This window comes from Pollachius pollachius (genome assembly GCF_949987615.1).
Source record: "Pollachius pollachius genome assembly, chromosome: 15".
NCBI lineage: Eukaryota > Metazoa > Chordata > Actinopteri > Gadiformes > Gadidae > Pollachius > Pollachius pollachius.
In genome coordinates, this window is record NC_136948.1 from 276684 (window position 1) to 289860 (window position 13177).

The following is a 13177-nucleotide window of genomic DNA, read 5'->3' on the forward strand; positions in this document are numbered from 1 at the left end:
GGGAGAAGGGGAACGTCCCGTGGCCTACTGCAGTCGCACTCTCAGTCGGGCGGAGTGCAATTACTGCTTCACCCGACGGGAGCTGTTGGCTGTGGTCCTGGCCGTGCGGCATTTCAGGACATACCTGCATGGGAAGCGTTTCCAGATCCGCACTGACCATGCGTCCCTCACTTGGCTCCTCAGTTTTAAGAACCCTGAGGGCCAGGTGGCTCGATGGCTGGAGGTTTTACAGGAGTATGACTTCGAGATCCAGCATCGGGCGGGGCGTCTCCACAGCAATGCCGACGCACTCTCCCGACGGCCCTGTGCAGTCCTGGAGTGTCACTAAAGGAGGAGCGGGCCCATGAGTCTCCGATGGTGGCGGCTCTCCAGACCACAGAAGCTGACCGGACCATCGGTGAGGCGGAGGGGTGGCTCCGGCTGACGGCGAGTCAGTTGGAGCAGCAGCAGCGGGCCGACGAGACCCTGGCGTTGGTGAGGGACTGGCTGGTGGCGGGGCAGCGCCCCAGCTGGCCGGAGGTGTCGGCGCGAGGGCCTGAGGTGAAGGCCTACCACTCCCAGTGGGGATGCTTCCAGCTCCACGACGGGGTGGTCCACCGCAGCTGGCAGGACCCTAGGGGTAAGGGCAACATCCTGCAGCTGTTGGTGCCCCGTGTGCTTCGTCCCCAGATGCTGCAGCTGGTCCACGGCTCGGTGGGAGCGGAGCACTACGGGAACGCCAAGACCCTGCATCGCCTACGGGGGCGGTTCTACTGGCCGGGCTGTCGACGAGGCGTTGAGCTGCACGTCCACTGCTGCAACACCTGTACGGCGCAGAAAGGTTCTGCCCAGCGTTCCCACGCCCCGCTCCAGCAGAACCTGGTGGGAGCACCGATGGAGCGGGTGGGGGTCGACGTCCTGGGGCAGTTTCCAGTCACTGACTCCGGCAACCGCTACGTCCTTGTGGCCATGGACTACTTCACCAAGTGGCCTGAGGCGTATGCGGTGCCGGATCAGAGCGCCGCCACCACCGCAGAGAGTCTGGTGGAGGAGATGTTTGCCCGTTTTGGGGTCCCTGCCGAGCTCCACAGCGACCAGGGGCGGAACTTCGAGTCCCAGGTTTTTGGGGAGGTCTGCCGGCAGCTGGGGGTGCACAAGACAAGGACGACGCCGCTCCATCCCCAGAGTGACGGGTTGCTGGAGCGGTTTAACCGCACCCTGGCCACCCAGCTCACCATCCTCACCAGCCAGCACCAACGGGACTGGGACCGCCACCTGCCGCTGGTCCTGTGGTCCTATCAGACTGCAGTGCAGGAGTCCAGTCACTGCACGCCGGCTGCCCTCATGTTCGGGCGGGAGCTCTGGACACCAGTGGACTTGGTGTTCGGGTCCCCCCCCCGAGCCTGAGATCGCTGGGGGTGCGGCTATGGACTATTTCCGCAGGCTGAGGGATCGCCTGCTGGTGGAGCTACTGGCAGGGGCCTGGGGAGGTCATCAGGAGTGTCCGAGGTGGTGTACCGCCTGCGGATGCCGGGCGCCCGGGGGCGTGTGGTGGTATAACACCAGGACAGACTCTCACCGTACCGCCCCCTCGCCCTGGTTGTGGCTGGCGAGGGAGGCGGACCTCCTCGTGGTTCCCCGGGCGGCTCCCCTGCCCCTGCCGACTCCCCGGACGGGGCCGTTGGCCCTGCGGTTGTCGCCCCTGGAGGGGTTCAGCGGCCTAGCCGGCGGCGCCGGGTCCCTGGACAACTGAAGGACTATGTGTCAGGTGATGGGGTCGTCGGGGACGACTGACCCCTCAGGTGGGAGCTGTGTGGCGACCCCTCCGGGGTCACGCAGGGGATCATGGGAGTTAAGTGTTTTCGGTTAATGTAGGGGGTTTTTGGGGTCTTTCTTTGTTGCAGGGTTGAGTGGGGTTGATGGGTTCGGGGTGTTTTTTGGTTGTGTGTTGTTCAATGTTTACATGTGTGTTTATTGTTGTCGCCACCATCACTGACTGTGTCATGATTGTTCATTGGGTTTGCTGTTTTCTTGTGCGTTTGTTTTGGAATAAAAGTAGCCTGCAGTCGTGCGGTGTATGGGACGCAGTACTTCAGTTGATTTAAAACCTGTGTGCTTCTTGGTCGCCGTTACAATATTGTTACTTGAATGACTGCATTTATATCATGGTTACAATTATACTGTTAATAAAGTATTGTCTTATACTTTGCCTAAAATGAGAATGCGTCATGATACAAATCTGCTGATGGAAAGTTTATTTGTGGATGGCTGGATGGAATGGACTGGAGTTTGCAGGTGGGAATTGATACAGGAAAATGATCGGACCAGAATGATTGAAATTCAAAACACAATAAAAAGCAGCCAGGGTAAATGCAGACTGACCATTTACAGTGTTTCAAAAATAAGAGAATAAAATACAAAAGAATTATCATGGAGAATAAATCTATCGCATTAGGCCTGATTATCATGAATTAGGAGTGAAATTCAAAATACAATAAAAAGCAGTCAGGGTAAATGCAGACTGACCAATGTAGTGTATGCAAGGCAATGTGAATGTAAAAAATATCAATATCTGTGTGGGATTAACACCCTGAAAGAGGACTGTTTTGCATAGCTTCTTTCTCGTGCTTCCTTTCTGAAGTGCAAGAGAGGCGAGTTTGGCAATGTGCAGCCTTATCTTATGAAACACAGACACAACAAATGATAACAAGTCCGAATGGTGGTTGTCAATGCCAAATTGTGTTCCCCAAGCAGAAATACATCCTCTGTTCCAATCTCCCCTCAAACTTTATGATGCTCCCTGGCTCCACATCCCCACTTGCGGTCCCTGCGGGCATCCATAATTTTAGTTGTTATGAAGTCCAGTCTCACGAACAATCTGTTTTTCCGGTTTTATGTCATAGTCTACGCAATTCTGAGGGGAGTTTCCTGAACGCTCTTATTTCGGAAGAAGGGAAGGTTTACATAAAGGCATGTAAGCGCTTCCGAACCTCCAAGCTATTTTGAGGCGGCATTAACTGTGCTACGGCCTCATGTAGGCATTAAAGGCGCGTTCGTCGTCATGGTGATAACGAGACTGCTCGCCAGTGATGACGCTCACGCTTACGGTCACTGTTCCCGACAGCGACCGTTCATGTGCACTGCGTTGGGAATCTAAAAGTTCTTCACCGCAGGTATTTTTTATCCGATAAAAAAATTGTCTGAACGAAACAGAACTTAGTAGGATCAGTTTCAAGTTCGAACGCCTTTATTTCCTATCACCTGCTATCCTTTTGCTTTTATTTAGGAGAAGCACATTGTATTGCCACTGTATGGAAGGCTACACTTGCCCTTATCTAGAGCTGGTTTACCAGTACACAACGTTTAGAACTGAGCGAAGTCGATGCCAACAGACGTTTACAACGTAAATCAAGCGTAAAGTATGTGATATGATGGTTAATTATTTTATATTGATTAAAACCTTCATGTTTCGCCATGTTCATGCGCGTCACTAGTAAACAATACGTCACCAACTGGGCAACTCTGTTATCAAAATCTGGCCCAAGTTGCCGAACCGAAGTAGAATCATAAGAACATCATAAGGTTCACGAGAACTTTCCGATGTCGCGAAAATGTTTTCACCATAATTTCCAGTGATGTGAATGCACCAATACTACTACTCCTTAACAATATAAACAAATTATATAAAACAAACCCCAGCCTTTAATTTCATTTTATAATATATATATTTTTTTTTTTAATAAAATTGTCATTAAAACATGTTAATCCGCTGGTCCACTAGGTGGCAGCAGCCCCCTGTTGTACAGTGGAGTTAACCTATAGCCAAGCTCAGTACAATGATGTGCCCCAGTCTACATTGTTAAGTCATGCTGCACACTGTTCGGACTAACGAAATAAACCCCCTTCATTGTGCAATAAGAAGTCTCACGTGAGTTACTATATATACACTAACAGTAACATTTCAGCGTGTTGAACCTTGTTATAACTTTATAATAGTTACTACTGACTTTACAATACACACTAACACAATGTGTGCAGGTTATATTTACAGTGGTTATCTTTAGGAGACCCACAGTACCGCCAACTAAATTTTCCAATTTACTGTTGTTTAACTGTACAATAAGTAACAATAAAGAAACTGCTTAATAGAGTATAGTCTATCCCCACCAATGAATGTGTTGCTCTGCCTTAAAGGGGTAGTTCGGAATTTTTGACATAGGGCCAGGGGCCTCATTACAGAAAAAATCCAAACTTCTCATCCTAATTTAAATTAGGCACTCAAAGATAGGAAAAATCCTAATTTCCTATTACAGAAGCAGTCCCTAACCTGTTGGCCGTTTCCTATCTTATTTTTGGCCACCTATCTTATCTTAATTTAGGTAATCCTAACTGTTCTTTCAATCTGATTTTTCGATCGGCAATCATCAGGTTATTTCTGTTTCTGCACTCAGAGTGTGCATGAGATTGATAGAACGAGTTAATTTTAACGTTAACAGAGACTGTTGAGGATCTTTGTTAATAACGGCAAGCTAGTAGCACTAGAACTACGGTCATGGCGGGTATTGGTACAGAGAACAAGAAGAGGCAGTAATAAAGTAGTAAAGTAATTCTTCCACCAAATTCAAAATTAAATGTCTTTGCAGGCGATAAAATGAAATGAAAATACGGTCAGGAAAATGTAACAAATCACTATGCGGTCTCAGTAGCCTTTCAGCCATCACATTTCTGTTGTTATGTTCCTCGTCTTCATTGTCAAACAGACCTACTAGCAGTGCTGCTACCATTTCTTTCTGTTATTGACAGTATTTTGAATTTAGGACAGGGTCTATGGCCACCTAACTTAGGGATCCTAACTTAAGAAATTCATAACTTAGGATAGTCCTGTAATGGCTAAATTCCTATCTTAAAATAAGATAGGATTTCTTCCTAAGTTAAGTTAGGAAACCTTCTGTAACATCAAAACCCCTAAATGCCTTCCTATCTCAAGATAGGATTTCAGAGTTAGGAAGTTTCTGTAATGAGGCCCCTGATTCCCAAGTTAGCCTTGGTGTTCTTTATCATTGGAGAGAGTTGGAGAGAGAGACTCTACTGTGGAGTGGGTAAGACTGTTTTATTAGCAGGCTAGTATTGCCCGTTGCCGTGCGCTAGCCTAGTACGAGCAAACTCTGCAACTAGAAGGACTGAATGAAATGGGTTAAACAGTCTCCAAAGATAAAGAACACCAAGGCTAACTTGGGAATCAACCCTTTAAGGCTGGAGCTGACTGGTGTAATAAAGTTGGTTGCAGTATTCTTTAGGCAGTCCAGTCTATCAAGGTTTATCACATTGCCATAATCATCATAATTCCAAATTTCCCATTCGGGATTAATAAAATACAATTTTATTTTATCTTAATCTTTAAATACTTCTGACCATATGATTTAAGCGCTATCATTTATGAATCATTTGTAAGGAATGGCATTGCCATCCCTCAGCTATTCCCTCACTGATTCACTTGTTTTTTGGTTCTTTCTTCTGCTCTCTACCTCTTTACAACTCTCGATTTAAGAATGTAACTTAATAAATTAATTTATACAGCACTGCATTTAAAAAATAATCTCAAGTCATCAGACTTCTTCTTGGGATTTTACCCGTACGGTTCAAAAATACCAAAACCCATTAAGGCGAGTAATCATTGATGCAATCGAAGTTTGCTTTTCCTATTGGATCCGGTACATGGAGTCATCGAGTTCCTCAGTCACATATTCCCTACATGATATTAGTATCAAGGACCAACTCATGTCCTCAAATCATTGGATAGCCATTCGATAACCATCCCTGCAACGTCCTTTCCCGTGTCCAGTACGAAGGCGTGGCGGAAGCCATTTCTGCAGAGTCTTATGTCTCCACTGGGAAAGTCCTTCTTGATGTCATGATAATACTGGACAGGACACCAGTGGTCCGCCGCCCCGTAGTAAAACACAAGCTGAAAAGGGGCAAGTGGTTTCTAATATTATGCCAGTAACATACAGTGTCCCACAAGTTGTGATTTTATACTATTTACATTATTACAATTGTTCTGTATGATACCAGTAAAACATGCATGGGGAATGACCACCACAATACAAATACTGAATCATGCACTTTTATACCAAGCCCCAAACTCAGGTTTTGCAATTTGATAAATTGGCACAGGCATACAATCTGAAATAATTGGTTTCCCTTACCTTTTTCAAATTCTTTTTAATTGTCAGGTTATCTCTTTCCAAAACACCTTTCATTTCCTGACCACCCATGTACATAGCATTGGCTGAAAAAGACAAAATAGATCAATAGAGTAATAAAAACACATGTTTTTATTTTACTGCCTTTACCCATGTTTTGTATTTCCTATAAAAAGATATATACATTTTGTATTCCCTGGAGTGAAAGCTATGTTGTAATAAAACAAACCTGCGCAGTCTCCGCTGAGCAGTTCAACTGTGGGAGCCACCACCGTACTGTCCAGGGATTGGATGCGGCAAAAGGCCAGCTTCACCAGGGCGGTCTTGAGCCTTCCAGGCAGCAGCGAGAGCAGGAAGAGGGGCAGGTAGGCCAGGTAGCGCATGTGGCACAGGGCGGGGGTCAGGATGCAGCCCTGGGGGCTCTCGGCCATGCGCTCGATGGTGGGGAACAGCAGGACAGCCTTAAGCACCTGGGAGATGATATCAAGGGTATTATTTAGAAAGATCATGTATTCCAAATATTCTACAACTATGCAAAACTTCCAAGTACATTCCTCTGGGTTTTATCCGCCATGGTTATATCCAGGGGGATAAAACCAATCATAATCAGTACCTTCTGAGACCCTTTTAATGAAATGGAAAGGTTGAACTCTGGAGTTGGACTGATGCAGTTTGTTGGAGGTATTAGGGTTAGGGTTAGTATTATAGGGTTAGGGTTAGGGTTAGTATTGTATGAAGTATTATATGTGCAGTGTTGGGTAGTAACGGATTACATGTACCGGCGTTACGTATTCAGAATACAAATTATAGCTAACTGTATTCCGTTAGTTACAATTTAAATTGTTGGTATTTAGAATACAGTTACATTGTTGAAATCAATGGATTACATGACGATACTTCTCTGTTTCAGCAGTTTATTTGTGTTTTCACACCAACAGCATTTAGTGCGCACTAAACGAGTTTGGTCCCTTGGTTTGGTGCGTTGGTGTGAATGCAACCACCTCACTTCGATGTGAACCAAATCAGCCGGCCGAGACCTCCCTGAACAGCTGGTCTCGGTTCGCTTCCAAACAAACCCTGGTACGGTTCGCTTGAGATGTGAAAGCGAACGCACCTCGGTCCGATCCAGTTCTACAAAGCATACGCCTCTTTGGACACAACAGGCACACGCTCAGCCGCGCTTAACACATAAAAATGCCGATGCATTTAACACATTCAGCACCAGAATGAGCGAGAAGGAGTTTGACCGGTCCACTACTGTATGAAACAAATCAATATCACAACGAGTGCCACCCGCTGGATAGCCATGATTATTTAGCCTACTTTCACAGACGCTTTCCCCAACTTTTTTATCTTTACCCTGCCCCAGACCATTTTTTTTTTCCAATGATTGAACGATCTTCTCTCTCACTCTCACTCTCTTTCACTCTCTCACTCTCACTCTCTCTCTGCGATTTTATAGGCAACACCTATGCACTTTGCTCAGTGAAAAAAATGTTTGATGTAATAGCAAATATCTTTTGCATAAACATACCCTTATAGTCTTTGTTCCACTACAGAAAGTTATATAAAATAGTGCACTTTCAGGGAGACTTGGGCCTAACACATTCAGCCAGTTTGAACAGAAGTACACACCAGAATACGCCTGTTTAGTAAGCAGGATTTGATGCCGCATTCCTACACTTATAAAATGCAATTCAATGTGGAAGTAATCCAAGTATTCAGAATACAATACTCAGATTGAGTGATGAAACGGAATACGTTACATATTACATTTTTGGGCACGTATTCTGTAGCTGGATATATTTTAAAAGTATCCTTCCCAACACTGTATATGTGTGCAATGTATTATATGGAATCATCATCAAGGTGTGGGGGTGGGATCCACGGTTACAGAGCTGCTTTGTGCTGATTGGCTGTAGGCTGATAGGAAAAGTTAGGATGGAAATATTAGGGTTATTTTCGTCCATTTTGACGAAAATAATGATTGTGATTTTTTTGTAAGATATTGGTATTACGATTATTTATTGCGATTAACAGATTATCGGTTCAATTTACCAAACAGTTAATTTTGCAGCCCAAATATACTCTTTTATAGCAATGTTAAAATGAAATAAATTATGTTTAGGTGCCCATTTTAATCTGTGCATGCTATTGCAGGAAGGCTTATATAACTTTACACACCTGCAATGTGAAGAACAAGAAGTGAAAACTCGTTTCATGTGGTGATTCTATGGCAGAATTTCAACTAACCTGGAGCTCAGGATTTCTCTTCATCATATCCAGAATGATATAGCAGCCGATGGAGTGACCAATCAGAACCAGGCGGGTTTCCTTGGGAACATGCTTTCTTAGGAAGGCCAGTTTGTGCTCAATCTGTCCATTGATCCCGAATATGTCGCCCTCTTCGATGAAAGAGGCATCTAAACAAAGACACGGAAAAGCAACAATAACATTGTGGAGTGTGTGATGATGGCTGCTTTATGAAGCCTCACCTGGCCAGAGTCAGATTGATTGGACCCGGGGCTGGTCGAGGGTTAGGGTTAGGGTTAGGGTTAGCCCACCTACTGAGAAACCAATGTGCACAGGTTAAAGCAGCCCCCTCAGTGAGGAACGCCTCTGAACCAGCCCCCTCACAGTGAGGTAGGGCACCTGAACCAGCCCCCTCAGTGAGGTAGGGCTCCTGAACCAGCCCCCTCACAGTGAGGTAGGGCTCCTGAACCAGCCCCCTCAGTGAGGTAGGGCTCCTGAACCAGCCCCCTCACAGTGAGGTAGGGCTCCTGAACCAGCCCCCTCAGTGAGGTAGGGCTCCTGAACCAGCCCCCTCAGTGAGGTAGGGCTCCTGAACCAGCCCCCTCAGTGAGGTAGGGCTCCTGAACCAGCCCCCTCACAGTGAGGTAGGGCTCCTGAACCAGCCCCCTCAGTGAGGTAGGGCTCCTGAACCAGCCCCCTCAGTGAGGTAGGGCTCCTGAACCAGCCCCCTCAGTGAGGTAGGGCTCCTGAACCAGCCCCCTCACAGTGAGGTAGGGCTCCTGAACCAGCCCCCTCAGTGAGGTAGGGCTCCTGAACCAGCCCCCTCAGTGAGGTAGGGCTCCTGAACCAGCCCCCTCAGTGAGGTAGGGCTCCTGAACCAGCCCCCTCACAGTGAGGTAGGGCTCCTGAACCAGCCCCCTCAGTGAGGTAGGGCTCCTGAACCAGCCCCCTCAGTGAGGTAGGGCTCCTGAACCAGCCCCATCAGTGAGGTAGGGCTCCTGAACCAGCCCCCTCAGTGAGGTAGGGCTCCTGAACCAGCCCCCTCAGTGAGGTAGGGCTCCTGAACCAGCCCCCTCAGTGAGGTAGGGCTCCTGAACCAGCCCCCTCAGTGAGGTAGGGCACCACCATCGTCCGGTAGCACTGTCTGCAATCATTACAATAAACTGTCTTCCAACAGCACCACCCTGCGTCCTAGGAGGAGTGAGGCAGCCCCCTAGGAGGAGTGAGGCAGCCCCCTAGGAGGAGTGAGGCAGCCCCCTAGGGGGAGTGAGGCAGCCCCCTAGGAGGGGTGAGGCAGCCCCCTAGAAGGAGTGAGGCAGCCCCCTAGGAGGAGTGAGGCAGCCCCCTAGAAGGAGTGATCCATTTAGATAACCAAATAAACATTTGCATCCAAGCTGTAACCCTTCATAGATATAAAGAGCTTATTTCGCACTCCACTGGCACAGATATGCATACTTTGATAAGGATAAAACGATGTGTGGTACCTTACCTTCAACCATGTCCATGGAGACTGGAGGATCGCAGTGGCCGGCATGGCTCACAGCCCACACTGGATGTCGAAAGCCAAAAGAAGCATGAAGAGTCTGCATAAAGGTCTTGTAGAAACCCACTATGCCAGGGTTACCTGGAGGAGTAAGAGGTGGACATCATTGCTTAATGTCACTTTAAAAACTGCATGTTATAGAGCATGTATGACAGAAACTATTTACAGCCAAGCAGGGTATATATAGTCACATTTTGTTTTTGTATACATGTTTCCCCATGCATGATTCTCAATTTGTTTTTCTTCTGTAATCTATTTCTTGGCCAAAGGGAATCCGGAGGGTCAAGAATGGGGAATAACAAGAATTACGAATGTCAAAAATATGTAATTATGCAAATACGGTGGGCAGTTTCATGAAGTCTACTAATTCCCATGGCTTGATCAGGACACATTTAAGACAATAAGGCTTCACTATTAAGGCCAAGATGATGGATCTCAAACCATGAGGTTAGGGTAAGGCATGGTGTCCACTTGTCCCCAGACGCGGTTGTTAACCCTTAATCACAGTTCAGTTAAGAGTAAACAGGCATTATAATAATAAATACAACTGTACAAAACAGAAAGTAGTCACATTCAGGACTAGCTTATTCTGACAACTCAGCTTCCATGTTAATCGTGTGATATGCGGCTTAATCACTCAGAGACAGTTGTCTATCATTTTTCTACCATAGCATGCAATTATACCGTTTAAATCATCTAAAACAACTGACAACAAAACAACTGGCCAGTATAATCAATATGCACTTTAATAACGATCAACCAGTGGGAATTACTAGACTGCATCATGTGATAGACCTACCCATCCACCTCGTTTGAATCATTTTTTCCATTCTTTCCATTTCCCATTCTTTACATTTGTGACTTCAACTTCTGGGATTCTTGACATTCGCCATAAACATGTTTTTTAAAAAAGTGACAACAAACATAATTAATAAATAATGCATCAATTCATTATGTAGCAATAAGAGTTAACAAACGGCAGGTCAGAATCTGAATATGGGGCTAACTAACCAGGGATGACCAGAAACAGAACCTTGTGTTCATGGTTCAGGTGAACCGGTCCAAATCTGAGGATCTCTGTGACGGCACCACAGCAATAGATGAACTCAGTCTGTGATAGGGTGCTACTCTCTGTCCCAGTGGACTCCATGGACACCCTACACAGCAGACAGAGAGATTGGTGAGTGGTTGATGATGAAACATTCCTCACATAATGATTTATTTTTATCTATGTTTTCAGCTCAGTATATCATAAATGAGTGTTCATTAACCAGCCAGTATTTACATGGATTGGTCTAAATCAATTGTTTAATAGGTGGATAGAAGATTGAAAGACAATAATGCACGCTTGTAACTAATAACATAGTAATAGTCAGAACAGACCAACAACAGCAGTCCAGTTGTGTAATACTATTAATTACAGAACAAGTATTTCCACGAAAGTGTGTAATTCTATTTATTACAGAACATGGTAAAGTTTCATTTAGTTGAGATGATAATAAAGATAAGGATGAGTTATCTCACGTTTGTCAAATGTTACATCGATTTAAATATTTCCAGCTTCATATAACAATCGCTTCAAGGAGGTTATTGTATACATCGTATACTGCTTATCTAGTACTTATTTCACACGAAGCAGTTACATTAATATATCGATTATAGGTGAGACTTTTACATTTATGTCATCGGCAGCAGTCGGAAATGACTCGTAAAGCCAAGTAGGCTACCAAACAGAGTGGAACAGTCAGGTTTTAGATTAGTTATAAAGCACTACCTTGTCCGGTTGCGATTATAAAGACATATAGCATTACCTTGTCAGATATGACTCTAAAGATATAAAGCGCTACCTGGTCAGGTTGTGATTATTTAACAATTATTCGCCGAAGGCGAAGTGAATAGTGGGGAATAAAATAGGGATTTCCCCCACTATTCACGGAGCCTGAGGTGAATAATTGTTTTAGTATATACTACACGTGAACGCTCCAAACATAAACAAGATAACACTTTTTGCCGAGATTTATTTGTTTTTATTAGCGTTTTTTTGTTTTTTATTAGCGTGTCGAACAATCCCAATCATGGGATATTGCCCAATATCCCGAGAAAGCTAACCAAACAAATTGCGCCATCTTCGGAGGTTCACGTGTAGAATATACTAAAAGATAATATAAAGCGTTATATGGTCAGGTTGTGATTATAAAGATATAAAGCATTACCTTGTCAGGTTTTGATATAAAGCGTTGCCTGTCTGGTTGTGACTCTAAAGATATAAAGCGAAACCTGTCAGGTTGTAGATAGATATTAGATATAAAGCGTTGCCTTTCAGGTTGTGATTTTAAAGATAAAGCGTTACCTGGTCAGGTTGTGACTATAAGATATGAAGCGTGTCCAGAGGCTTCCTGGTTGTTAAGATAGGCCCCTCCCACTCCTACCCAAAGGCGTTCTCATCTCAAACCGGAAACCGGATGGTGAGGCGAGAGAGGGCGGGACTTTCAGTGCCTGCCAATAGTGGCGAGATAGGGGATGGCTCTCCGATAAATGGATACTCGTTTCCGTTACATGTTTCGGAATTGCTTCGTCAAATAATTGGTTTAAAAATGTCCTTGTCTTTGTGGTTGTTGTGATTATTTTAATGTTCTTATTCAGCCGCTCATGCGGCTGTTAACTGGCGTACACAGCTCATAGGACGAGAACGGAAGTTTCGTTGAGGTAGTCCGAGAAAACGCTAACAAGCAGGATCCTCTCTCGGTCTACTTTTCAATACTCTGAAGATGACCGGTTAGTGCCAGGGACCAGGGTGGGTTGTAGGTATTTACAATGTATTGTTAATGTTTGTTAGATATATATATATATATATATATATATATATATATATATATATATATATATATATATATATATATATATATATATATATATATATATATATATATATGTATGTATTGTTTTACTCCGGACAGGTTCCGTTTCATTATGTCACAAATCATTGCGCTGCATTTTACAGAAATCTTTACTAATCCAAAATGTTTGCCATCCCAGTTCCACTGTATAAGCAGTCTAATTGAAACCTGGTAGGTCTACATCCTTAAAAAAAAAAAAACTTACTGATGATACTGCGTTAAATAATACCTTTCTTTTTGCCAAACATGTCATAGTCATAGTATTCAAAATAAAATGTGTTATTTGCACAGCACCAGCTAGA

The 13177-nt window shown here is 44.8% G+C and overlaps 1 protein-coding gene across 3 annotated transcripts; it reads right to left on the bottom strand.

Annotated features, from left to right (window-relative positions):
- Positions 1–2356: 2356 nt before the first annotated feature.
- ldah (lipid droplet associated hydrolase) lies at positions 2357–12391 on the bottom strand. 3 transcript variants are annotated; one of them, XM_079751878.1, is made up of 7 exons: positions 12329–12391; positions 10990–11135; positions 9925–10059; positions 8436–8605; positions 6412–6652; positions 6186–6268; positions 2357–5944 (listed from the first exon to the last, which is right to left on the bottom strand). In XM_079751878.1, the coding sequence occupies exons 2-7, from the start codon at positions 11126–11128 to the stop codon at positions 5756–5758; spliced, it is 957 nt and encodes a 318-aa protein (XP_079608004.1). In that variant the 5' UTR covers positions 11129–11135; positions 12329–12391; the 3' UTR covers positions 2357–5755. The 3 variants fall into 3 exon arrangements, with proteins under 3 accessions (XP_079608004.1, XP_079608003.1, XP_079608005.1); XM_079751877.1 differs by lacking the exon at positions 12329–12391 and adding an exon at positions 12192–12326 and having other exon boundaries at positions 2358–5944; XM_079751879.1 differs by lacking the exon at positions 12329–12391 and having other exon boundaries at positions 2358–5944; positions 11012–11128.
- Positions 12392–13177: the final 786 nt, after the last annotated feature.

What these genes read in the sequence shown, in the direction of transcription:
- ldah (XM_079751878.1), bottom strand. Translation starts at nt 11,128, where the DNA reads ATGGAGTCCACTGGGACAGAGAGTAGCACCCTATCACAGACTGAGTTC. An exon ending in TCTGTTTCTGGTCATCCCTG is followed by an intron (nt 10,060 to 10,989) that starts GTTAGTTAGCCC and finishes TTACTCCTCCAG; the next exon opens with GTAACCCTGGCATAGTGGGT. An exon ending in AGAGAAATCCTGAGCTCCAG is followed by an intron (nt 6,653 to 8,435) that starts GTTAGTTGAAAT and finishes ATCATCTCCCAG; the next exon opens with GTGCTTAAGGCTGTCCTGCT.